Source organism: Lynx rufus, unplaced genomic scaffold (genome assembly GCF_022079265.1).
Source record: "Lynx rufus isolate CCGP_SWC_20201006 ecotype Redwood Valley unplaced genomic scaffold, mLynRuf1.p SCAF_5, whole genome shotgun sequence".
Taxonomy (NCBI): Eukaryota; Metazoa; Chordata; class Mammalia; order Carnivora; family Felidae; genus Lynx; species Lynx rufus.
In genome coordinates this window covers 144,655,766-144,683,579 of record NW_025814867.1, presented here as the reverse complement: position 1 = coordinate 144,683,579, position 27,814 = coordinate 144,655,766, and the positions used below count along the sequence as shown (strand labels likewise).

General features: G+C 38.6%; 1 protein-coding gene across 1 annotated transcript; it reads right to left on the bottom strand.

Moving 5' to 3' along the window:
• Positions 1–5,903: 5,903 nt before the first annotated feature.
• On the bottom strand, positions 5,904–27,223 carry LOC124527299 (keratin-associated protein 21-1-like). Its single transcript, XM_047100475.1, has 2 exons — positions 27,220–27,223; positions 5,904–6,322 (listed from the first exon to the last, which is right to left on the bottom strand). Exons 1-2 carry the CDS (start codon positions 27,221–27,223, stop codon positions 5,904–5,906), a joined length of 423 nt encoding a protein of 140 aa, XP_046956431.1.
• Positions 27,224–27,814: the final 591 nt, after the last annotated feature.

Sequence of the window (27,814 nt, the reverse complement as noted above, 5' to 3'; positions counted from 1 at the left end):
TTTAGGATTATTTGTTCTAGCTCTATGACAAATACTGAGGAAGATACAGAATCAGTGAAACTTTCAAGGGGTCAATCTCTGCTTGCCTCTTGGAAAGAGACCTATTTCATGACAAGGCAGTGGCTCGTGTGGACTACATATTATGTAAACATAAGTCTGATCCAAGATACAGGATGCAAAGTGTATCCTTGATCCTGGTAGTCTGTTCAGTAAACGTGTTTATGGTAACTTCTTTTAATTCACTAGATTTATTATTATTATTAATAACAATGTCAACGATAATAAAATATGAATCAACAGTATCTATTAATATTGCAAGAAGTAACACTGGAAATTTGTAAAATGAAGACTGACCATGGGTCCACACAAAATTACTTTCTGAATAGAGATGAAAATATGAGGCTGACCAAAATCTTATCCTGCCCCCAAACGCATGTTTTCTAAAAGCATCTAAAGAAGAGAATTAGGTAGATATGTCTTCCTCCATCAGCTGAAGATAGCACGTGGGACTATGTATGATTTCAATTATCTTAAATTCATTGGCTCTTGTTTATGACCTAGCATATGATCTATCTTGGAGAACATTCTATACGTGTACTTGAAAGAAATTTGTGTTTTCTTGGAGTTGGGTAAATGCCCTCTAGAAGGGTGTTAGGTCTATTTGGTTTATAGTGTTTTTTTCTTTTTCAAGTTTATACACATTATAATCTTTTATGTAGTTGCTATATCCTTTATGCAAAGTGAGATATTGACATCTTCAGTTATTACAGTCTCCCTTTTCCTTTCAATTCTGTCAATTTTTTATTTACTTCAGCGCTCCATTTTTAGCACCAGGTGGATTTAACACCAGTACATATGCTGTATCTTCCTGATAGATTACTCTACTTATCTTTGCAAAATGTCTCTCTTTATCGCTATTAAATATTTTTGGCTTTAAAGTATATTTAATCTGATATTGTTATAACCATTCCAGCTTTCTTACTAGTTGTTATTTGCATAATATGTACGTATATTCCTATTTTACTTTCAAGTCATTCGTTTCAAGAGGATTTGATTGTTAAAACATTTTGTGATGGTTACTTTAAAATTTGTTCATATAATTGGAAGACCTGATAGTGTTAGGGTCAGTTAATTATCTTTTCTCATCTGAGTTATAATTTTCTTGTTTCTTGGTGTGATGGTATGGTGGTAATTTTGTGTATTAAAAGCATCCTGATCCTATTAAAAATGTTTTTTCAAAAGCAGGTAGTCACCCTGTTTAGGTTAAGCACATGGGTCTTGTGGGCTATGATTCATTATTTTCAGAGTTGCTGCAGTGTTATTTTGGTCTGTTTGGTTTATCTTGCACTGCCGGTTGTCCCACTGGCCCCTGCCATTGCTACCTGAAAGTGTGGAAGGAGTTTTGCCAGCTTATCTGCTGTGTGTCTCTTGGGGGAGCAGTGACATGGTGGGAATCCCCACTTACCTCCCTCACTGCCTAGAGGTCTTTTGAAAGGAGCATGAGAGCCTCAGGTATATGAGGACAGAGCCTTCCTGGATCGGGAAATAACTCCCATTAAATAACATATAGATGAAAAGAAACTCACATAAGAAGTTCGAAGATATTTTGAGTTGATTAATAAAGAAGTACAACATACCAAATGTGTGGCTTACCATCGAAAAAGTTATTAGAAGAAAATTTATAGCTTTATATATTTATGTCAGAAAAAAGAACATTTTAAAACTCAATGCTCTAAGATTCTTTAAAAAGCTAGAAATGGAGGAAAGATTAAATATAAAGTCAGAAGAATGAAGGAAAAATAAAGACAGGAGAGGAATCAATTTAACAGAAAATGAACAAACTATAAAGAAAATTAATAATATGGTATTTACCTTTCTCTGAGTTATTTCACTTAGCATAATACTCTCCAGCTCCATCCATCTCATTGCAAATGGCAAGGTTTCATTCTTTTTATGGCTGAGTAATATTGCATCTTACATATCTGTACCACATCGTCTTTATCCATTCATCAGTTGATGGACATTTGAGCTGTTTTGATAATATGGCTATTGTAGATAATGTTGTGATAAACACTGGAGTGCACGTATCCCTCTGAATTAATATTTTTGCATTCTTTGGTCAACTGCCTAGTAGTGCAGTTGCTGGATCGTAACGCAGTTCCATATGATTTCACTCATATGTGGAATTTAAGAAAACAAGCAAAGGGAAAAAGAGAGAGAGAGAGAGATGCAAACCAAGAAACAGACTCTTAATTATAGAGAACAAACTGATGGTTACCAGAGGGGAGGTGAGTGGGGGGATGGGTTAAATAGGTGATGGGGATTAAGGAGTGTACTGTGATGAGTACCAGGTGATGTACAGAAGTGTTGAATCACTGTATTGTACACCTGAAACTAATGTATGTTAACTGTATGTCAACTAACTGGAAAGAAAAAACAAGAAAATCAATAATACCCAAAGTTGGCACTTTGAATAAATCAGCCAAATTGATAAATTATAGACAGATTGATCAAGAATATAAGATAGAGGGACACCTGGGTGGCTGAGTCGGTTAAGCATCTGACTCTTGGGTTTTCGCTCAGGTAATGATCTCACAGTTCATGGGATTGAGCCCCACATTGGGCTATGTGCGCACAGCATGGAGCCTACTTGGGATTCTCCCTCTCTCCCTTTCTCTCTGCCCCTCCCTTGCTCTCTCTCTCTCTCTCTCAAAATAAATAAATAAACTTAAAAAAATAACTTTTGAAAAAAAATCTGTAGGCCCAGGTGTCTTCACTGGAAAATTCTTTTAAATATTTATACCACATTCTTACGTGTAACTTAAGAAAATCGCAGAAGCCTTGGTACTTGAACCCCAATATTTTTCTCCCAAAGTGATACCAAACAAGAGCTATTACGCTTGTGAGTATTTTACTTTTGTGCCCAAAACACAGAACACAGAAACTGTTCTGTTCTTTAAATGATTATTTATTTATTTTTGAGAAAGAGAGAGAGTGTGAGTGGGGGAGGAGCAGGGAGAGAAAGAGAGAGAGAATCCCAGGCAGTTTCTGCACTGTCAGCGCAGAGCCCAATGTCGGGCTCAAACTCATGAATAGTGAGATCATGACCTGAGTTGAAATCAAGAGTCGGATGCTAAACTGATTGAGCTACCCAGGTGCTCTGGAACCCAGAAACTATTTCTATGAAGAATACATGTCTATGACTCTATCCCTTCTCTATTTTTCAAGGAGATGTAGATAGAAACACACTAATAATGAAGTCTTTAACATACCATTCTCACAAAAAGTTAATCAAAGGTAGCACTTAAGGATATCTATCTATCTATCTCTACATTGATAGTAGAAAATAAACCTTCCCAAGCTTCCACATAAAATACACAAAAATTAATCATATATGAAGCCACAAAGGGGGCGCCTGGGTGGCTCAGTCAGTTAAGCATCTGACTTCGGCTCAGGTCATGATTTCACAGTTCATGGGTTCCAGCCCCATGTCAGGCTCTGTGCTGACAGCTCAGAGTCTGGAGCCTGCTTTGGATTCTGTGTCTCCCACTCTCTCTGTCCCTCCCCTGCTTGGTCTCTGTCTCTCTCAAAAATAAATAAACATTGAAAAAAAATTTAAGTCACAAAGAAAAAATTAGTAAATTTTTACAGTAAAAATACTGCAAAAACACTCCTTGATTTTTATGCAGTATAGCTAAAAATTGTTAACAAAAACAAAGAATAGAAAATCCCCTTCACCTGGAAAGTAATTCTTTGGTTAAACAATTCTCAAGTGAAAATAAAATATAATATGAATATTATATCATATTAATATACATAAGAGTATATATTAATATGATATAAATGCTATAGCATTTTAAAATAACAGTAATAAAAAGAGTAGTTAACAGAATTAAAGACAATTCAAGCAGTAATTAGAGAAAAAAATCGTAGCACATAACGCTAAACACTTTCTGTCAGTGAAAAGGAAAGAAATAACATGAATGAGTTAACAACCCAGTTAAGAGAAGCTTCATAACTAACAACTAAGTAAACCAAATAAAGTGCAAGGAAACATTTTAAATAAATGATAACAAATAGATAAACAGAACTTAGTAGAGAAAAGACAAAAAAAGAAATTTTAAAAATGACTCAGAATGCTATTATTTGAAACAACTAACATTTATAAATCACATGCAAACTTGGTCAAGGAAAAAAAGGGAAAAGGCATGTACAAAGTAAATAACAAGAAAGAAAGGAATACAGAAATAAGTTTTAAAATTACACAAATCTACTTTGCTCGTTTTTATGGGTATAAATTTGAAAACCCAGATTCCTAGGGGAATACGGATTATCAAAATTGATACTGTTACACTGAGGAATTACAAAGAGATTAATTTTCTTAGAACAAACAGAAAATTATTAAGGAAGTGACCCACAAAATATTCCAGATTCGGATATTTTCTCAGAGAAATTCTACCAAATCTTTAGAGACAAGGTATTCTGAATGTGTTATAGATGGTTCCAGAGCATTGCAGGCGAAGGGAAGCTTCCTACTCCCTATTAGGAAGGACACACAGCATTGATAACAGTGGTGGACAGACAATTAAGGTGCCTCTGTGATTTCTGCCTCTTGGCAGTGCCTTGTATCATCCCCTTCTCTTGAGTTTGAGCAAATCTTGTGACTTACCTATAATAAATAAAATGTGGCAAAGATAGTAAGACATATGTAATTGTGTGTATGTGATTATGTTGCATAGAATTGTGTCGTATTGTGGCACCCTTCTTGTTGGAGTCTCTCTGCCTTCCTTCCTGGCTTTGAGAAGGCAAGCAACAGTATATGGGGGTCCACATGACAGGCACTTATAGGCAGCCTAGTGGAGCTAAGGGTAGCCTCCAGGAGACAGCCTGCAAAGGCCTGTAGCCAACAGTCAATGCTGAGCTTCAGTTACACATAAGGGACTGAATTCTTCCGAGCATGTGAGCTTGGAGGCAGATCCTTTTTCAGTTGAGACTCAGATGAGACCAAGCACCTGGCAAACATCTTGGTTACTGCATTGTGAGACCCTGAAACTTTGCCTATACCTTCAGTGCTGTTTTTATCCAATTATTATGGCCCACCATGCATGCCACATAGTTTTACCATCTACTCCTACCTTAGGAAGTAATAGATTATAAAAATTTTCCTTAGGTTGTTTCTTTTATTAAAATATTTTTTTTAAAAGAAGTAGAGAAGAATATAACCACATCCATTTATTTTAAGAGATACATGAATATAACATTGGGGAAATTACTATTTTTCTTAATTATTTACGATGCACCGCACAAAACTTAACTTATAATTTATAAAATAATATCTCATTTGGTGTTAAGAGATACGCAGCGTGAAAAGATTATTCCCTCAGTAGCAGGGGAGGAAACTGAAGCTTCCAAAAAATAAGTTACTTTCCTAAGACAATTGACAATGGAATTGGTCAAGAAGCTGACCTAGGAATATCAGGAAACTATCTCCCTAAGGAGATAATTGTTACCTTTCTTGTAAACTGAAACCAAAATATGTTAGGAAGACACCTGGGACAGCAAATGAATGACATAAAAACCAGGGCTGCTGTTCAGACTGGACAATTTTATTAGGTCAACACAGAAACGAACTCCAGCATGGACATCATCAAGGCCGTCGCTGTGACACCATCATCCTGATGAAGGCGGAACTGTGGGGTCACAGGTGAATTTCACCATCTTGCACTCCACGAGGTAAATCCAGGGAATCTGTAGGTTAGGCTGTAGGCAGCAACAGACCTACTAGACTTTCATCCTGCAGGATATCGTCACCCAAGGGAAAGGCTCAGAACGTGTGGGGCGCAGAATTGGTGAATCCCACGTCCAGGAGTAGAGGGTGAGAGTCCCCCACGGTGCCCTCGTTACTAGTAGCCACAGCCAGAGCCACAGCCGTAGCAGGAGCCATAGCCGCAGCCCAGGCCTCTGTAGCCACAGCCTCCGTAGCCGCAGCCTCTGTAGCCACAGCCTTTGTAGCCAGAGCTTCCATAGCCGCAGCCTCCGTAGCCACAGCCCCCATAGCCGCAGCCTCCGTAACCGCAGCCTCCGTAGCCGCAGCCTCCGTAGCCGCAGCCTCCGTAGCCGCAGCCCCCGTAGCCGCAGCCCCCGTAGCCGCAGCCTCCATAAGAGTTTCCGTAGTAGCTTCCACACATGGTGTTGGCTGTCGAGGTTGTGCTTGGGTAGAGAAGGCGAGAAGTGTCACTTCGGTGTGGACGATTCCCCCGCAGGGGGCCTTTTATATGCCTCAGGGTTGGGGGGTGGCTCCCACACGTGCTCCTGTCATTGGCTAATTTTTTGACTCATCTAATTAATGTGTTGTTTCAAGACCAGAGCCCAATGCCTGAAGGCATTAAGGAGGCTTGCTTTAACCACCCGAAGACCTTTAATAAGATGGTGGAGTCACACTTACAAAACTGTCTTTCATAACAAATCTTCACTTTAACATTCTATAACCAGATATCATATGATGCAGGGAACATTTTCAGTAGTTTCAATTGACTTGCTCTTGACCGCAATTCTTTTTTCTCTTTGACCTCCCCAAATTCTATTGCCCTCCGTAATATAGTTTTACCTCTTGTTCTGGCCTGAGTCAAATTATGTTTTGTGGATTACGTAACAGTAATGAGATTAAAGTAGGGAACAAAGATTAAATATAGTATGAAACTAATTTGGGAGATCCTCTGCATGTCAATCAGCTCTCTCCCCTAATTATCAGAGGTGCGAGGACACAAAATCTTTATGTTACTGATTTCATCTGCCTTGATAAGAAATTCAAATAAGGAAAGAGGATTTTAACCCGGTCAAACCTGTAAATGAAACAACTTTTTTCTTTATTCAAAATGTTTCCTTTCAATGTATGTCTTTGTAAATATATTTTTGTAAACAAAATACATAAACACATGATTGTTGTGAAGTGTTAGTGTCCTTCTTGACAGGAACATATTAGCAGACAGATCTCGACCATGTCAGTGTGAATTTCCCAGGAAACAACATGGAATTTTCACTCTGGAAATATTATACAATATTGTTATCGTCTGTCCAAATTTGACCAAATCTAATCTTTGACTACTGTGGGTCATAAGTGCACTGATTGGTGGACTTTCCTATCAGTTAGGGGGAAAAATACTTTGATATTTTATTACTCTCACATGTTTATGTATAGTGTTAACAATTTTCATGTGGGAAAATTTCTAGTTTTACTTTTCAAGAAAACTAGTAACTTTTACAGGATATAGTACTTTTCATAAATATTCATGTCTCTCCATCATTTGCACCCTCGTGTGTGTGTGTGTGTGTGTGTGTGTGTGTGTGTATGTGTGTGGTGGTGGTGTAGGGGGAGGAGGAGGAGACAGATACTGTTGCCCTTGTAGCTATTTAACTACTGGTGTGGCAAAACAGGTAAGTCATGACTAATGGTTTTTCTAATGGGCATCTACGTAAAAGTATTTTCACGTGCAGCTCCAAGACCTACTATGCTCTACATTAATCTAATGTAAGTCTCATTTTAGGAAAATTCCGTGTTTTATCCAGGTCATTGGGTAAAAATGGTAGCACTATTGCCTATGAAATATTCTATTTTCCACCCCAATTTTCTCTATACTGATAGTATACATTTCAACATGCGCTTCTAGACAGATATAATATCACCCCTACCTTATGTATTCTTATATCTCCTTTTCACTCACAGATAAGAATCTCTATGCAGCTGGTTGATATGCCTGATAACCCGGTATTCCCCCAGCAAAGATGATCTCATTTTAAGGTCAGTCTCAATGAGTCTTTTGAGTGTGTCAGACTCTGGTCATCTCCTGGCAGAGTCCCTATTTCCAGGAAGTGGTGGCTCAGGTAAAATCACATCATACAAAGCACATGTTTGGCCCCAATGGAGGCTTAATAGTATGGTCTCAATCCTGGTAGCTTAACTGACTTTCAGTGAAGCTCCTGGTGATGAATCCCTACCTTTATTTTCCTTATTTATTGATAGTCTTAATTAGGCACTCATAATATGAAGAAATGGCAGTAAAATATAAAGAAACAATGGTGACTATTTTTTATTTGCCATTCTTGTAGATAGCAGGCCTGTTAATGAAAAAGATCCATGTAGGGATTATACTTAGTAGATCAACATGAGAGGCTGGCATTATCCTCTCTGGTCCCTAACTGCAGGCTTTCTAAAAGCAAACAGAGGCAAGAACCCTGTGTTGGCATCTACTCCTTCCTCCACAAAGTGAAAAAGTCAATCCATTATGAAGTGCTAACTTGACTTTCCCAACTAGTGACTGGGTAGAGAAGCTGGTGATCATTCCTTTGAGAAAATATGAAGAGAAGAGGGAAATGATTTCTCCTTACTAAAATATATGTTGGGCCAATGCTGAGTATTTGCATACACTATCCCATTTAATGGATCAACAAATTTATAGGTGAAGCATTTTAATTTCTATTTTAGCTACGCCAAATTAAGCCAATTCTCAGAAATGGAAATTTGAAGGATTTTTGGTGACATTGTGCAGAACTGAACATCAAATATATTTATTCTTGAACACACATCTGATTCCTGATACAAATTGGTGATCTAGAATGTGATGGAAGCCATTGTAGTCTTGAATAATATTTCTTAATTATTAACATGTTGTGAAAGTGGGTTTCAGGGTATTTGTTCCGGCAGCTTGGAACACAGGACCATAAGACAGCGAACAAAATATTTTGTATCTAATATACAAATCATGTATACCGGTGCCAAATATACAGCCAATATACTTTTATTTATATAAAGTTATAGGAAGCTAAAGGACAGGAAAAACATTAATTATCAGTGATAGCAATACGAATAGTGGTTACCTCTGGCTAACATATGAGTGTGAATTCATTTCTTTAAGTGTTTTTTTCTGCATCTGTTGGGACGATCGTTGATATCTTTTGCCTTATTTATTCTGTCCATATTGTGAAATCTATTGATTGTCATATGGTAAAAAAGACTTTGCATTCCTAGTTTAATTTTATTTGACAAAGATTTATTATGCAAATATTTCTTAAAACATTTTTGTTTGGTAATATTGGTCTTATGTATCGTCATGGAAAAATGTTCCCCCTCCCTTAATGTGACATAGATATTTTTAAATTCAATATTTGATGTAATTTATCATTTAAGAACTTTGACCTGAATGTTGTATGTGTGTGTGTGAACATTTAAAAAAATATGTGTATATTTTAAAGATATAAGGTTATTTAGATTTCATATTTATTTTGTACTAGTTTTGATTATGTGAGTCTTTCAAGACATTTTTCTATTTAAGTTGTCGAATTTATTGTTACAAAATTATTCACCCATCCCTGTATCTATTAATCATGTCTATAAGATCTGTGGTGATGTCATTTGTTTAATCTACATACTGATCATGTAAATTTGTAATCCTTTTAAATTATCAATTTAGATTAAGATTTTTCAAAAAATCTTAATGTTAGTTTCATGATCTTATTCTTTGTTTTCTATTTCATTGATTTCTGATTTTATCTGTTTTATTCCCTTCTTCTACATAGTTGATAGAGTTTGTTCTTCTTTTTTCTAAGGTAAAAGCTTAATTGTTGATTTTAAAACTTTCTTCTCTTCTAAGATATGCATTTGAAGCCATAAATTATTCTGCAGTCACTGCTGACATATAATCCCACAACTTGTAGTATCTTTTTTTATTGTCTTTGTAATTCTTTCAAAAAATTTTTTAAGTTTCTTTGTGATTCATATTTGATCCATGAGATTTCGATTGTGTTGTTTTGGAGACATCCCAGATATTTCTGTGTTCTTAATGTTTTACTTAATACAGTGGAATTTATTCCTTTTAATTTATTGAATTTAATTTATTAGAACTTATTTTATAGTCCAGCTTATGATCGATCTTGGAGGATTCCATATGCACGTGAAAACAATGTACATTCAACCACGGTTGGTATAATGCCCTGTTGGTGCCAATTAGGTCAATTTGGTTGATATCTTCCTGTTTCCATAAATATGACTTTCTGTCTACTGAGTTCTATCAATAGCCAAGATAATTGTTTTGAAATCTCTAGTTAAAATTATGGATTTTTCCATTTTTTCCTTTCAGCACTTTTTAGTTTATGCTTCACCTCATTTTGAAATTCTGTCATTAAGTGCAGGCACATTTAGAATTATTATTAAGGAATTGATTTTTCTATCATTATGACATATTACTCTTCAGCTTTAGTAATATGCCTTTTTCTGAGATGTATTTGATTGGTAATGATATATATCTGCTCCACCTTTATTATTATTTAGTCTTTCTGTGTCTTTACATTTAATGTGGATTAATTCTGGATAAGCCACGTTTGATTCTTATTTATAGTTAACATATTTTTACTTCCAAATTCAATGTATCTTGACACAGTTTTATTTAACTCTATACTATCTCATTATTTGTTTTCCATTTCCTAACCTATCCTTCCCCCCATCTGTTAATTTTTTATTGGCTTATTTTATTGTTTTATTAATTCTACTTTATCTCCTCTACTGGCTTATGAGATATAATGTTATTTATTAGTCGCTACAAATAGTACAGTATGCATCTTAATTTATCACTTTTTTTTCAAATAATGTGATACTATTTCACATAAGATAAACTTACAGCAATGCACATCCTTTCTTCTATCCCATTCTTAATGCTATTGTCAGGATTCTTAGGGATTTTGTGTTTCACTGAAGAATTTAGTTTTTGAATTATTTTTTGGTTTGAGGCTTACTTTATCTGATGTTAATATAGCCTCTCCAACTTTCTTAAACTGTGTTTACTATATATTAATAATTTATATGCATAGTATATATTTATTCATCCTTTTATTTTTAATTTATCTGCATTTATATATGTGTTGTGGGTTTCCTTTAGAGCATAGATATGGGTCTTATTTTTAATTGTCATGTTTAGACCATTTTAATTAATGTAATTTTTGTCATGGTTGTGTTAGGGTCTATATCTTGCAATCTGGTTTTATTTTTTTTTCTTTAAAATTATTTAATGTTTATTTTTGAGAGAGACAGAGATAGAGGAAGAGCACGAGTGCGGGAGGGGAAGGAGGGAGGAAGACACAGAATCCGAAGTAGGTTCCGGGCTCTGAGCTCTCAGCACAGAGCCCGACCCGGGGCTCAAACTCAGGAACCATGAGATCATGACCTGAGCTAGAGTTGGCCTCTCAACCGACTGAGCCACCCAGGAGCCCCTTGTTGTTTGTTTTCTACTTACTACATTTGTTATTTCCTTTTCTTACCTTATTTTCTTGTCTCCTTCAGATTTTTTTTTTAGTGTTCCATTTTATTCCTCCATTGATTTATTAGATATATTTATGTTTGTGATTTTAATGGCTTCTCTAAGGATTACAGTCCATATTTTAATTTGCCACTCCATGCTGAAAGTAATATTATACCACTTTACACATATATACTAACTTTATACCAGTGTACTTCCTTCCTCCCACTTTTTGCTATTATAATAATATTTACTATTTTTAGTGTAAGGTTAATTAGCATTTAAAGAAATTAGAAAATGAAAAAAAAATGTTTCAGTTTACCCAAATATTGATTATGATAATACCTGTCCTGGTTTTCTTTGTGTTCTTATTACTTGGTGCTTGTTGAGCTCTTCAGTCTCTGAGTTTATAGTATCTTTTTTTTATTAAAAAATTTTTTTTAATGTTTCATTTATTTTTGAGAGACGGAGCATGAGCAGGGGAGGGTCAGAGAAAGAGGGAGACACAGAATCTGAAGCAGGCTGTCAGCACAGAGCCTGATGTGGGGCTCGAACCCACAAACCATGAAATCACGACCTGAGCCAAAGTCAGATGCCTAGCCAACTAAGCCAGGCGCCCCTATAGTATCTTTTAAAAAAATTAACTTTAGGAATATTTCAGCCATTGGTTATTCAAATATTCAAAACTTGTGATGTTTTTGAATGGGCGTGTTCCTATGCGATACAAGTCACAGCCGCTCATATTCCTTACATTCCAGACATGTCACATGGCAAACCCAGCATCAGTGGTATTGGGAACATATAGTTGTTTTATAAAGAAGAGAGAGATTTTGGGGAAACAATAGAACATTTCACCACACTGTACCTGTACGTGCTGTTACAGGTACTGCTCTGGTGAAAGTTTTGCCCATATACACTTGCACTGTGGTGAGCTATTTACGTAGAAACTTCATTAGTGTCCACTTAAACAAGAAACCTTCCGGTCAAGTGAGCCCGAGGCACTTGTCAGTCTGTTCTCAACTTCCTTCCTTCTAGTCTATTCTCCTCTTGCTGCCTTTTCTTCTAGCCCTTTCTACATTGGCTTTATTTTTCATAGCACATCCAAATACAGTCCCCTACGTGTATAGCATGCAACATTTTAGATTAAAAGTCAGAGGGAAAGGCTTTTATTTATTTATTTTTTTAAAGTTTATTTATTCAGAGATAGAAGGGGGGAGGGCAGAGAGAGAGAGAGAGAGGGAGAGAGAATCCCAAGCAGGCTCAGCACTGTCCGTGCCGAGCCTGATGGGGGGCTGGAACTCATGAAATGTGAGATCATGATCTGAGCTGAAAACACGAGTCAGACGCTTAACTGACTGAGCCCCAGGCGCCCCAAGAGGGAAAGGCTTTTAGGTTCCACATTCAACTTCTAATGGCGTGATGATGATGTTGATGATGATAATGGTGGTGGTGATGCTGATAAATGTTAACACCTGCATAATACTGTGCAAATCTAAGTGTTTGACATACATAAACTCATTTCATACTTTAGATAATGCTATGAAGCAATTGAAAATGTCATTTTAACTTTATAGATAGGAATGATCCAAGATACAAGTGTCAGAAACAATGGTTCCCTCGGAACAGACTTGTGGTAGGAAAAGGAAGTGGAAGGTGATCGTTTTGTTCTCTACCGTATTTTTGAAGCTGATCTCTTTAGCCACTTATTAGCTGCTTTTTCCCCCCCTGTACTGAATCAAAGGGTGGAGAAGGAGAATAAGAGGATAGAACAATCTTATTTGGCCGGTGGTCTTTGTGTTCTCCGTGCTTAGCAGATGGTTAAAGCTGGCATCTCTGGCATTATGTCCTGGGAGACACTAAGGATGACATTTCTCTCACTGGGCACTAGGAGACTGCTCTCGTAGGTTCCCGAATCCTTACTTCCCTTGGTCCGGCATCTTGCCACGCTTTCTGGTATGTGTCGTTTACCACCATCACAGGCTCTAACTCCGAAGCTTTGAAGACCGTGGCACCTCGCGCTGAATTCTATTCTTACGCTGAATCCATCAAATCACATGTTAATGCAGACACTGATTTTAAGCACTCTTACCTCAAAATCCCTTGGTACCCTCGTCACGTTTGCTCTACTAGCAAATCACTCCCAGATCCACACTTGTCCATCTTAGAGGGTGCTCCTTTTCTAAAAATGAAACCAATATTCCTTACCCTCTTATTTTTTCCCAATTCTTCACACCTCACCGAAGGCCATGTCATTTCATCTAGACAATCAATATAATTTTTGTTCTGGATCACCTCATTTTAATGTTATGCTTTTCACATAATTTCTGATACATGCTCTGGTTCATAGCTATTGTCCTGGGAGTATTCTTAATAGTGCCACCTTTGATATTCAAGTGTATTTAGTGTGGACGGCAAATTATATGGCCTTCTGTCTACAGTTTGTCTCATTCATTACCTTTCTTTCAGCAACCTCTTTTCTCCTTCTAGCCCCCTTACCTGGTCAAGTGTCATCTGTGCATCAATGCAAGTCTTCTCTACTCCAAACCCAGGCTCCCACCTGCTGCCGGAGGAAACCCCAGTGACACACGGGGTGGCGCCACTTGCGTTGACAGCATTCTCGGTGTAGGCTGAGTCCCCAGTGCCACTTGATCATCCTTCCCCTTGTTCTCAGAACTCTTTCTTTCTTTCTTTCTTTCTTTCCTTCCCCCACAGCTATTCATTCCACCCTTCACCATCAGCCCTAAAGCCTCTTCAGTGCTCACTTCTGCCTCCGCCCTCCTCTGTCTGTAACTCTTGCTTCATATTTCACGGAGAAAAGAGAATCTATCAGGGGAAAACTCTATCAACTCTCTTCCCACACACTTATCTACATTTGCACCTGTCTCTTAGCCTTTTATCTTAGTCTCAGAGGAAACCATATCCTCCCTCCTGTCCAAAAAATCATTCTTCCATTTTGCGTTAAATGCCACCTCTTTTAGCACCTTGTTTGATAAATTATCCTCTCTGTTGCTATATTTCCAGCTCCTTTTTTTTTCCACTGACACCTTCCCTTCAGTCTATAAACATGCTCAAGTCTTTTGATAGTAAAAAGCCGGTCTCAACACCAGATCGCCCCTAGCTGGCTTTCCCTCAACTTCTTTCATGCCGAAGGTTTTAAATAGTTTCCTCTGATGCCTTTCAGTCTTCACTCTGCTCTAACCTGTCTCCAGCCCTCTATAAGCCAAGGATTGTTCTCCCTCAGGTCACCGACAGCCTGTTGACTGTGCAGTCTCCTTGACGTGTCTCGTGTTGGTCCTCTTTGTTTTAGGACATTTGGTGCCGATGACCACTTCTTTGCTTGGCTTCCATTATATGCTTTTCCTCATTTTATTCTCTTGCTTTGATAATGTTTCTTACCAGTCTACCTATAGGTCTGTTCTTCCTCTGTCAGCTGGTGGTCTGCTCCTGGTCCTTGTCTCCTCCACTAAATACACAAAATGGAATCTCATAAGCAGGACATAAATTCCATTCTGATGCACCTCCTGGGTTAGTATCTAACACCATTCCCAGCTAGTCCCTCATATGCCAATAACTGTTTTATCCTGTTTTCCCTTAGAGTTTTCTGATTGTGACATTCATTCATAGACCTTCCTGTCCGGCCAATCTCTGAATCAACTGGTAAGTCTCAACTTGAGCATCACACCATCTGAGGAGAGTTTCCTTGTCTGCCTCATACACAACCTACTTAGGCACATCAGCAGATCCAGGTAATTTCATCAGTCATCATCCACAGAACCCTGACCTTTCGTTACTATCGGACTTAGCATTTGTATTACGGTGGTTTATTTTAGGCCTACTTCAATAAGATTTATTAATTCATTAATACGTTCATTCATTAACGCATACATATTATATAAACTGAACACATCATAAAAAGAGAAATAAAGCATAACCCCTGCCCTGAATGAGCTTGTATCCTAGTGAGTTGGACAGACAGGTGAGTATACACTTCAGGTAGGTGCTCCGAGAGAGGTGGCTATGAGGGGTATCATGGGATCATAAAAAGGGAGACATCAGACTGATAGTAAGGTAAATGATCCAGAAGAAAGAACGCACAGATTGAGTTTTCTATGACAGTGATGGAAGTCAAATAAAAACAAGATGGGAGGTTTTTCTGGGTAGAGGGCATGACATATAAAAAGGCATAGATTTACCAAACAACCTTGTTTTTCAAGAGATATACGTAGTGATTATAAATTCCTTAAATGTCTTGTCTTGTTTATTTCTGTATTCTCAGCATTAAGCAGAATGTCTATGACAGAAGTTTGGCTCCTAAATGAATAAACGAGTTACCAGATCAAGAAATAAAATACTAATTATTGGAAAGGCCAAATTGGGGCTGTGTCTGTTTCTTGAGTAACAAAACACTGCCCAACAATTATTATCCCCTCAATAGTTCTGGACATTGATAAAGGTTTTTCATAGTTCAAAGTCAGCAGAAGAATGAGATTCACTGTACCCGACATGTGAACTCTACCGTCGTCACGTCTGTGCCAACTGATAGATGAGTTTGGGTTTGATACATCGCCACTGAGAAAATGTGATAGAACTACAATTCCGTGGGATGCATAAAAAGCTATGCTACAGATAATCAGGAAGATGGCAGCGTAGGAGGACGCTGGGCTCACCGCGCGTCCTGCTGATCACTTAGATTCCACCTACACCTGCCTAAATAACCCAGAAAACCGCCAGAGGATTAGCAGAACAGAGTCACCGGACCCAAGTGCAGACGAGAGGCCCACGGAAGAGGGTAGGAAGGGCGGCGAGGCGGTGCGCGCTCCACGGACTGGCGGGAGGGAGCCGGGGCGGAGGGGCGGCTCGCCGGCCAAGCAGAGCCCCTGAGTCCGGCTTGCAAAAGCGGAGGGGCCTGACAGACTGTGTTCCGACAGCAAGCGCGACTTAGCGTCTGGGAGGTCATAAGTTAACAGCTCTGCTCGGAAAGCGGGAAGGCTGGAGGACAAAGGGAGGGTGAGCTGCGGAGCCCCCGGACGACAGAGCTCAGTTTGGCGGGGAACAAAGGCGCTCGCCAGCGCCATCTCCCCCGCCCATCCCCCAGCCAAAATCCCAAAGGGAACAGGCTCCGGCCAGGGAAATTGCTCGCTCCGCGTGAACACCCAACTCTGTGCTTCTGCGGAGCCAAACCTCCGGCAGCGATCTGACTCCCTCCGGCTGCCACAGGGCCCCTCCTGAAATGGATCACCTAAGGAGAAGCGAGCTAAGCCTGCCCCCCCTGCCGCCGTGCACCTTGCCTTCCCACCCCAGCTAATACGCCAGATCCCCAGCATCACAAGCCTGGCAGTGTGCAAGTAGCCCAGACGGGCCACGCCACCCCACAGTGAATCCCGCCCCTAGGAGAGGGGAAGAGAAGGCACACACCAGTCTGACTGTGGCCCCAGCGGTGGGCTGGGGGCAGACATCAGGTCGGACTGCGGCCCCGCCCACCAACTCCAGTTATACACCACAGCACAGGGGAAGTGCCCTGCAGGCCCTCACCACACCAGGGACTATCCAAAATGACCAAGCAGAAGAATTCCCCTCAGAAGAATCTCCAGGAAATAACAACAGCTAATGAGCTGATCAAAAAGGATTTAAATAATATAACAGAAAGTGAATTTAGAATAATAGTCATAAAATTAATCGCTGGGCTGGAAAACAGCATACAGGACAGCAGAGAATCTCTTGCTACAGACATCAGGGGACTAAGGAACAGTCACGAGGAGCTGAAAAACGCTTTAAAGGAAATGGAAAACAAAATGCAAACCACCACGGCTCGGATGGAAGAGGCAGAGGAGAGAATAGGTGAACTAGAAGATAAAGTTATGGAAAAAGAGGAAGCTGAGAAAAAGAGAGATAAAAAAATCCAGGAGTCTGAGGGGAAAATTAGAGAACTAAGTGATACACTAAAAAGAAATAATATACGCATAATTGGTATCCCAGAGGAGGAAGAGAGAGGGAAAGGTGCTGAAGGGGTACTTGAAGAAATAATAGCTGAGAACTTCCCTGAACTGGGGAAGGAAAAAGGCATTGAAATCCAAGAGGCACAGAGAACTCCCTTCAGACGTAACTTGAATCGATCTTCTGCACGACATATCATAGTGAAACTGGCAAAATACAAGGATAAAGAGAAAATTCTGAAAGCAGCAAGGGGTAAACGTGCCCTCACATATAAAGGGAGACCTATAAGACTCGTGACTGATCTCTCTTTTGAAACTTGGCAGGCCAGAAAGAATTGGCACGAGATTTTCAGGGTGCTAGACAGCAAAAATATGCAGCCGAGAATCCTTTATCCAGCAAGTCTGTCATTTAGAATAGAAGGAGAGATAAAGGTCTTCCCAAACAAACAAAAACTGAAGGAATTTGTCAACACTAAACCAGCCCTACAAGAGATCCTAAGGGGGACCCTGTGAGACAAAGTACCAGAGACATCACTACAAGCATAAAACATACAGACATCACAATGACTCTAAACCCGTATCTTTCTATAATAACACTGAATGTAAATGGATTAAATGCGCCAACCAAAAGACATAGGGTATCAGAATGGATAAAAAAACAAGACCCATCTATTTGCTGTCTACAAGAGACTCATTTTAGACCTGAGGACACCTTTAGATTCAGAGTGAGGGGATGGAGAACTATTTATCATGCTACTGGAAGCCAAAAGAAAGCTGGAGTAGCCATACTTATATCAGACAAACTAGACTTTAAATTAAAGGCTGTAACAAGAGATGAAGAAGGACATTATATAATAGTCACAGGGTCTATCCATCAGGAAGAGCTAACAATTATAAATGTCTATGTGCCGAATACCGGAGCCCCCAAATATATAAAACAATTACTCATAAACAGAAGCAACCTTATTGATAAGAATGTGGTAATTGCTGGGGACTTTAACACCCCACTTACAGAAATGGATAGATCATCTAGACACACGGTCAATAAAGAAACAAGGGCCCTGAATGAGACACTGGATCAGATGGACTTGACAGATATATTTAGAACTCTGCATCCCAAAGCAACAGAATATACTTTCTTCTCGAGTGCACATGGAACATTCTCCAAGATAGATCATATACTGGGTCACAAAACAGCCCTTCATAAGTTTACAAGAATTGAAATTATACCATGCATACTTTCAGACCACAATGCTATGAAGCTTGAAATCAACCACAGGAAAAAGTCTGGAAAACCTCCAAAAGCATGGAGGTTAAAGAACACCCTACTAACGAATGAGTGGGTCAACCAGGCAATTAGAGAAGAAATCAAAAAATATATGGAAACAAACGAAAATGAAAATACAACAATCCAAACGCTTTGGGACGCAGCGAAGGCAGTCCTGAGAGGAAAATACATTGCAATCCAGGCCTATCTCCAGAAACAAGAAAAATCCCAAATACAAAATCTAACAGCACACCTAAAGGAAATAGAAGCAGAACAGCAAAGGCAGCCTAAACCCAGCAGAAGAAGAGAAATAATAAAGATCAGAGCAGAAATAAACAATATAGAATCTAAAAAAACTGTAGAGCAGATCAACGAAACCAAGAGTTGGTTTTTTGAAAAAATAAACAAAATTGACAAACCTCTAGCCAGGCTTCTCAAAAAGAAAAGGGAGATGACCCAAATAGATAAAATCATGAATGAAAATGGAATTATTACAACCAATCCCTCAGAGATACAAACAATTATCAGGGAATACTATGAAAAATTATATGCCAACAAATTGGACAACCTGGAAGAAATGGACAAATTCCTAAACACCCACACTCTTCCAAAACTCAATCAGGAGGAAATAGAAAGCTTGAACAGACCCATAACCAGCGAAGAAATTGAATCGGTTATCAAAAATCTCCCAACAAATAAGAGTCCAGAACCAGATGGCTTCCCAGGGGAGTTCTACCAGACGTTTAAAGCAGAGATAATACCTATCCTTCTCAAGCTATTCCAAGAAATAGAAAGGGAAGGAAAACTTCCAGACTCATTCTATGAAGCCAGTATTACTTTGATTCCTAAACCAGACAGAGACCCAGTAAAAAAAGAGAACTACAGGCCAATATCCCTGATGAATATGGATGCCAAAATTCTCAATAAGATACTAGCAAATCGAATTCAACAGCATATAAAAAGAATTATTCACCATGATCAAGTGGGATTCATTCCTGGGATGCAGGGCTGGTTCAACATTCGCAAATCAATCAACGTGATACATCACATTAACAAAAAAAAAGAGAAGAACCATATGATCCTGTCAATCGATGCAGAAAAGGCCTTTGACAAAATCCAGCACCCTTTCTTAATAAAAACCCTTGAGAAAGTCGGGATAGAAGGAACATACTTAAAGATCATAAAAGCCATTTATGAAAAGCCCACAGCTAACATCATCCTCAACGGGGAAAAACTGAGAGCTTTTTCCCTGAGATCAGGAACACGACAGGGATGCCCACTCTCACCGTTGTTGTTTAACATAGTGCTGGAAGTGCTAGCATCAGCAATCAGACAACAAAAGGAAATCAAAGGCATCAAAATTGGCAACGATGAAGTCAAGCTTTCGCTTTTTGCAGATGACATGATATTATACATGGAAAATCCGATAGACTCCACCAAAAGTCTGCTAGAACTGATACATGAATTCAGCAAAGTTGCAGGATACAAAATCAATGTACAGAAATCAGTTGCATTCTTATACACTAACAATGAAGCAACAGAAAGACAATTAAAGAAACTGATCCCATTCACAATTGCACCAAGAAGCATAAAATACCTAGGAATAAATCTAACCAAAGATGTAAAGGATCTGTATGCTGAAAACTATAGAAAGCTTATGAAGGTAATTGAAGAAGATTTAAAGAAATGGAAAGACATTCCCTGCTCATGGATTGGAAAAATAAATATTGTCAAAATGTCAATACTACCCAAAGCTATCTACACATTCAATGCAATCCCAATCAAAATTGCACCAGCATTCTTCTCGAAACTAGAACAAGCCATCCTAAAATTCATATGGAACCACAAAAGGCCCCGAATAGCCAAAGGAATTTTGAAGAAGAAGACCAAAGCAGGAGGCATCACAATCCCAGACTTTAGCCTCTACTACAAAGCTGTCATCATCAAGACAGCATGGTATTGGCACAAAAACAGACACACAGACCAATGGAATAGAATAGAAACCCCAGAACTAGACCCACAAACATATGGCCAACTCATCTTTGACAAAGCAGGAAAGAACATCCAATGGAAAAAAGACAGCCTCTTTAACAAATGGTGCTGGGAGAACCGGACAGCAACATGCAGAAGATTGAAACTAGACCACTTTCTCACACCATTTACAAAAATAAACTCAAAATGGATAAAGGACCTAAATGTGAGACAGGAAACCATCAGAACCTTAGAGGAGAAAGCAGGAAAAGACCTCTCTGACCTCAGCCGTAGCAATCTCTTACTCGACACATCCCCAAAGGCAAGGGAATTAAAAGCAAAAGTGAATTACTGGGACCTTATGAAGATAAAAAGCTTCTGCACAGCAAAGGAAATAACCAACAAAACTAAAAGGCAACCAACGGAATGGGAAAAGATATTTGCAAATGACATATCGGACAAAGGGCTAGTATCTAAAATCTATAAAGAGCTCACCAAACTCCACACCCGAAAAACAAATAACCCAGTGAAGAAATGGGCAGAAAACATGAATAGACACTTCTCTAAAGAAGACATCCAGATGGCCAACAGGCACATGAAAAGATGTTCAGCGTCGCTCCTTATCAGGGAAATACAAATCAAAACCACACTCAGGTATCACCTCACGCCAGTCAGAGTGGCCAAAATGAACAAATCAGGAGACTATAGATGCTGGAGAGGATGTGGAGAAACGGGAACCCTCTTGCAATGTTGGTGGGAATGCAAATTGGTGCAGCCGCTCTGGAAAGCAGTGTGGAGGTTCCTCAGAAAATTAAAAATAGACCTACCCTATGACCCAGCAATAGCACTGCTAGGAATCTACCCAAGGGATACAGGAGTACTGATGCATAGGGGCACTTGTACCCCAATGTTCATAGCAGCACTGTCAACAATAGCCAAATTATGGAAAGAGCCTAAATGTCCATCAACTGATGAATGGATAAAGAAATTGTGGTTTATATACACAATGGAATACTACGTGGCAATGAGAAAAAATGAAATATGGCCTTTTGTAGCAACGTGGATGGAACTGGAGAGTGTGATGCTAAGTGAAATAAGCCATACAGAGAAAGACAGATACCATATGGTTTCACTCTTATGTGGATCCTGAGAAACTTAACAGGAACCCATGGGGGAGGGGAAGGAAAAAAAAAAAAAAAAAAAAGGACGTTAGAGTGGGAGAGAGCCAAAGCATAAGAGACTGTTAAAAACTGAGAACAAACTGAGGGTTGATGGGGGGTGGGAGGGAGGGGCGGGTGGGTGATGGGAAAGGATGAGCACTGGGTGTTGTATGGAAACCAAGTTGTCAATAAACTTCATATAAAAAAAAATAAAAATAAATAAATAAATAAATAAAAATATAATCAGTGTCATTCTAGAATGATAAGGAATTGATTTATTATTTTGAAAACTGATAAATAAAGGAAAAGAATCCAACATTAAAAAAAAAAAGCTATGCTACAGACTTCATATTATATTTGTAAACAATATAGTGCGCATATGTGTCTGATGTCTCACACATCCTACTTCTTAAATTAAAACATTTTTCTTTTTTTGCCAGAAGGCGCTGCCTTGTCAGTGAGGTTGTCGAAGATGATGACAGACTGAAAGGGCTCTATGAATAAATTCTAGCAAAACCTGATAGTGTGAATGCCTCCGGAGGGGAAGTTGTTTGTAAGAAAGAGCTATGCTTAGCCAAATTTGGTGATGTAAATGTAGTAACTAGGTTGGAAAGGAATCTGTGCTCTAATCGGAATGTCAGAATCTGAAGGAATATTTCTTTAATAAATTAATAGAAAGTAGACTGAGGTAAACTTATTGAGTAAAATTTGACAATAGTGATATGTATCTTGATTCTGGGCATTTTTTTTTTTGTTGTTGTCAATTATTAGTCACATTAAGATTCTAAGCAATATGGTTTTTATTCTTAAAGGAATTTGTCTTATTTGTATACAAACTTTGAGCTTTTAAACAATCTCTGTAATTACTTTTATGTAAATATACTTAAAGCTTACTGAGGTGCCTAAGTTGTTTAGTTAAAGCTGCCCAAATATCTCCCTCTTGCTTTCCTCTTGGTACTAAGGTCCAGGAGCATGCGGTAATACTGTTACCTAAATGTGCTATTATCCAGATAAAAAAAATTATTGTAACACGCCCACAACGATAGCAATGATGCCTTTGAGTGACATGGTATTCTTAGCATTACTTGATTCTTAAGTATAAAATGTATGTATATCACTAATTCATAAAGGATGTTGGCCATCTAGATCCTTAATTGCTCTTCAAATGTTTGGAAACATTGAGGAGGTCCCATAGGTGGAGTTCATGCCAGCTAATCAATACCTGTTAAAATATAAGAGGAGAGAACGACCTTTTGGTTGTAGAACAATTTTGGTCCTAAGACAACAAAATTGTTTGTCAGATTATGCATTACATTATTTCCCTTGTACCTCTAATCAAATAGGTGTTCTAAACTGTAAACTGATTCTGCGATCTCAGATATCATTAAGAAACCACTCAAATTGGGGTGAGCTGGATACATGTGATCCTTTGAAAACTGGTAGTGGATTGGCACAATCCATTGTGGGCAAATAATTTAATTGGCAGAATTTAACCATAGAAGGTAGTTAATATGAGTTATCTAGTATAAAGAAGTTTCTTTATTTAGAGTATTCAGATCAGTCAATGCATTTCTTGTGAAACTTCATCCATCTGTCCATCCATCCATCCATCCATCCATTAATTCATTCAGCAAATACTGAAGTACCTACCATGTACCTGACACTTGGTGAGACAATGGGGTATGGAGATGGGTAACCTAGGGTCTGTGTCCTGAAGTAGCTCATAGTTTCTTATGTGAGACAAGAATATAAGCAAATAATCAAAATAGAGTTGTCACGTTAGGGTGTCAGAGAGATACAGTGTGGACCTGCTGAACTGTCTGAAGGAAGGAAACGGAGAAGAATTTAGAAATGATGGGTTATTCAGGCCATACCATTAGGACGCCAGGTGTGCCTCTGGTTTGCTGCAGTCACTACTGAGCATATAAAAGGTCATGTGCAGATAAGGACATTCAAACTCAGGAGCTTGACTCTGTTCTTTGAATTGACCTTGCACTCCTTATACCATGTGTTATTAAGGCTACGATTATCGTGGTTTGGCCTATAGGGCCATTTTTATAAATGCTGCCATCCTTCTGGTGGTGGCAGATGTTGGTGACACAGATTCTACTGAAGAGCCTCCAAAACCCGTCAGCCTATTGGATTCATCTTCCTGTTAAGTGCTGTTAGCTCTTTTCCCAGGATTCATCATCTCATCAATGTTATCAAAAGGTCAACAACCCATCTAGCCCTACAGTTGAATTGCTTAGAATAAAAATCTGCAGAATATGGATTAAACAAGAAGTCCCTCAAAATTTTTATTTCGTTTGAAATTGTACTGTTTTAATAATCCCACACATTGCCAGTTAATATTATTTGTGCGAGAAGTTCTGGTTTTTTTAATTAAATATTATGTAATCTTGTAACGATCGTTTTATTTTTATTTATATTTGTTGATTGCAATAATTTTGCATCAGTGTTTTTATACTTGTGTTTTCATGACCAAGAATGCTATTGGTACTTTGAAGTCAATTTGGTTTAATTACATAAGTATTTGTGGGATGGTTGCTTGCTTGGTACACGTTACCATCCAGGCCCCATAGATACAGAGACGGACAAGACGGATATGGTCTCTCTCCTCTTGGATGTACAATCTACCTGGGGAGGTACTCTTTATCTATTAGGCAATTATTTTACAATTTGATATTTGAAATTCTTAGAATAGCATCAGATATCCTGGGACCATAGATTGCGGAGAGGTGAAAGCTTCCTGGAAGAAAGTTAAGTAAGTGAGTGGGAAGAGTGCTGGGTGAAGAAGGTGGGTCCTGTGTGTGTGTGTGTGTGTGTGTAAAAGAAATGATGGCAAGAGGGTTCTGGGTTCTGGAATGAAGAAACAGGAGAGAAATAGAAAACATCATGAGTTAAAATAACTGGTAGACATTCAATGTGAATGGACTCCTAAAGTTTCCATGAGAATGAGAGAAAGAAAGAGAAAGACTTAATATTGACACGGCCATATTTTAAATCTTTGAATCACTGTGGAGCTGAAGTGTCATGTGTTTTCAGCATTTTTTTTTCAAGACTGTGAATACAAACATCAATCCTTTTGCAAACAGGGCTGCGACTGTTAATCACAGCTGAATAGATTAAATCATCAACTTCCTAGACTCACCTTGAGGTGAATGGTATTGCTGCAAAATAGGACGTCTTTTCTTATTGTCACATTTAATTAATTCTGCTATTAATTTGCCAAACATTTACTGAATATGAGCTCTCTGTCAGCAACTATCCTGAACCTGGGGAAAACTGAACAATGGACTGTCTCGTCTAACAGGATTCTCCTGGTCTTGTACGTCTTTTTCACTTGCCTCTTTTCCAAAGAGGCTATGTTCTTAAGCTTACCAGAACCTTATCTCTCCACTTTTCTGTATGCTATCACTTCCTGCCTTATTAGGAGCTCTGCTTCTCTTGTGCCTTAAATATTAAATCTCCAGGGTCTTCACATTCTCTATCTTCTGTATCCTCCTGAAATTCAAATATTATGGGACAATGTAAAATGTGGAGTATGTAACGTACAAACACACCAATAATAAATAAACATAAAATTATAACTTAACAGAACTTCTGCAAAAAGAACAAATAATACACACTAAAGATGCCAGTTCCCTAGAGACTCATTTCTTTATTTTCTATCAGGGGCAAGTTTCTCAAAACAATCATGTGCACTTATTGTAACCAGTTCTGTCTACCCAGATCAATTCATTTTAATCTGTTTTTTGTTTGTTTGTTTTTGTCCTGACTACCACTGAAACGTCCCTTGATGATGTGAAATTTGATCCACCATAGACTACACTTCCTTTTACTCATCTACATTATTTCCTGGGTCCCTGTGGACATTTTCATGGGAAGTCTCTCCTTTGTACTTCCTTTATAGTTGTCTTAGAACAGGTTTCACCCAAGTGGAGCTGGAGAATGGGCCTTGTAGACAAATGTTTTATTGGGCTACTCTCCAAGGAGAATTCTCTAAGACAGCAAGGGAAGCAGAATAGGCCATGGAAGAAGGCTAAGCAACTATATTCTTGAAGCTGAAGTCTAGCCTCTGCCTGATCTCACGGGAATCAAAAAATTCTGAAGGGTACCCCAGAATTGTCTCCCTTTGAGGCAGGAGGGCTGGGCCTTGTACTCCCATATCAATTAACCATTGGCTGTGGGCTACTCTTCATCGAAGAAGGGATGGATCTCGAGGAGAGGTGGCTCTTATCAGCTGAGGGCAATTCTCTGAGGAAGAGGACAGCTGTGGGCCATCCAACCCAGTGCTTGGCAATGGGTGCCCCAACTGATAAGGGGGAACTGGATGATGTAGCTGCAGCATCTTCCCCATTAAGTAATCTTTGCCCCCCTCTCTGCTTTACACACTGACTACATGCAACACACTCCACATGGTCATTGTTAGCCCAGACCTCTCAGCGTGACTTGCATATCTAATTACCATCTTATCAAAGACGCATTTAGACATTTCAAACATAATCTTTTCCTCATATCCTTAATTTTCCACCAATACTTTAGATCTCAGAAAATTCAGTAACTTCCTCCAAATTCATCATGCCCAAACCCTGGAATTTGTTGAAGATAATCTCTTTCTCATCCCTGAATTGAATCCATTACCCATTTCCATTGATTGTATTTTGGAAACATCCTAAAATTATCTGTCTTCATTGTCATGTCCCTCGTCTAAAATGCATCATTCTCCACTTGGACTATTGCTATAGACCCTTGTCTGTCTCTTCACTTTATTCCTGCTCCCTCTCTAGAGAATATTTTCTAAAGCCTATCTTGTACCTCACTCATAGGAGGGCTGGGCCTTGTACTCCCATATCAATTAACCATTGGCTGTGGGCTACTTTTCAAACTTTTCCACAATGGAGCTTCTAAGGAAAGAGTATGTAAGATCTATAAAAACAGGTATTCATTTTGCTTCTGCTGTATCACCAATTCCAAAGTAAGACTGTCTTACACATAATGGGGGCCCAATAAGTAATTTTAAGTGAAGTAAAGTTTGAAATCACAACCATGCAATGCCTGGGATCATCTCCTGAGCAACTCATTCCAAGCATGGTATTTATAGTTACTTTTGTGATTTTTCCATTTTTTTTTCTTTTTCAGATTTTGCATTATATTTATATGTAGTCATATAAAATCTAAAAAATACATAAGTATCAGGGGCGCCTGGGTAGCTCAGTAGGGTGAGCATCCGGCTTCAGCTCAGGTCATGATCTCACAGTTCGTGAGTTTGAGTCCTACCTTGGGCTCTGTGTTGACAGTTCAGAGCCTGGAGCCTGCTTTGGATTCTGTGTCTCCCTCTCGCTCTCTGCCCCTCCCCCACTCGTACTCTGTCCCTCTCTGTCTCTCAAACATATATAAACAATAAAAAAATTTAAAAAACACGTAAGTATCATGAACTACTTAGGCTTTTAATACCTTAAAAGTTGTGTTCTAGGCAGATGCTCCTTTTTTGTTCCGTGTCTTGGGTAGCCAAGGCACAATGAATGAACACTTCAGCGTGGACAAGAAAGATTGACTTGTAGGGCATTGCTTCAATGCCCCAGCACGACATATAAACTCACCCATAGCGTCATTTTTGCTTGATTTTTCTAGCCTCACCTCCTCCTTCTGTTTCTGTTATAGAGCTTACTGATATAATCACATGCACCTGAGTTTTAGAATGAAACTTAAGCACAGAAGTTCGCAAAATTAAAACTACAAACAACATAGCTTAGCAGAGTGAAGGTTTAAAGGTTGCAGTAATGGTACGCCATTCAAGTCAGAGTCAGTGCCTCTTTATTGGATTAATTTCTCTTTGTTCTTGTAGGTGATGGAATGGAGTGATGGATAGTGGAAATCTGGAAACAGGCTGTTAAGGTTCATGTGTTCTAATACTCACTACCTGTAACGTTTGGGGAAACTTCCTACCAATCTTATCTTCCGTAAAATGAAAACGATACACATCCTGCTTCAGAGTGTTGAGAACTAAATGAGATGATGTCTATAAAAGATATAGCATAGTGCCTGGAATGTAGGAAGTGCTCAAGATATATTAGCATTTGTATTAATACTAGCTTGTTACTCCAGGCTAATGACCACATATTGTTTCTAGACACTTGTTTTCTGCAAACTATAAATAGAATATGTATTTTCTTTTATAACACTTCAATTTCATGA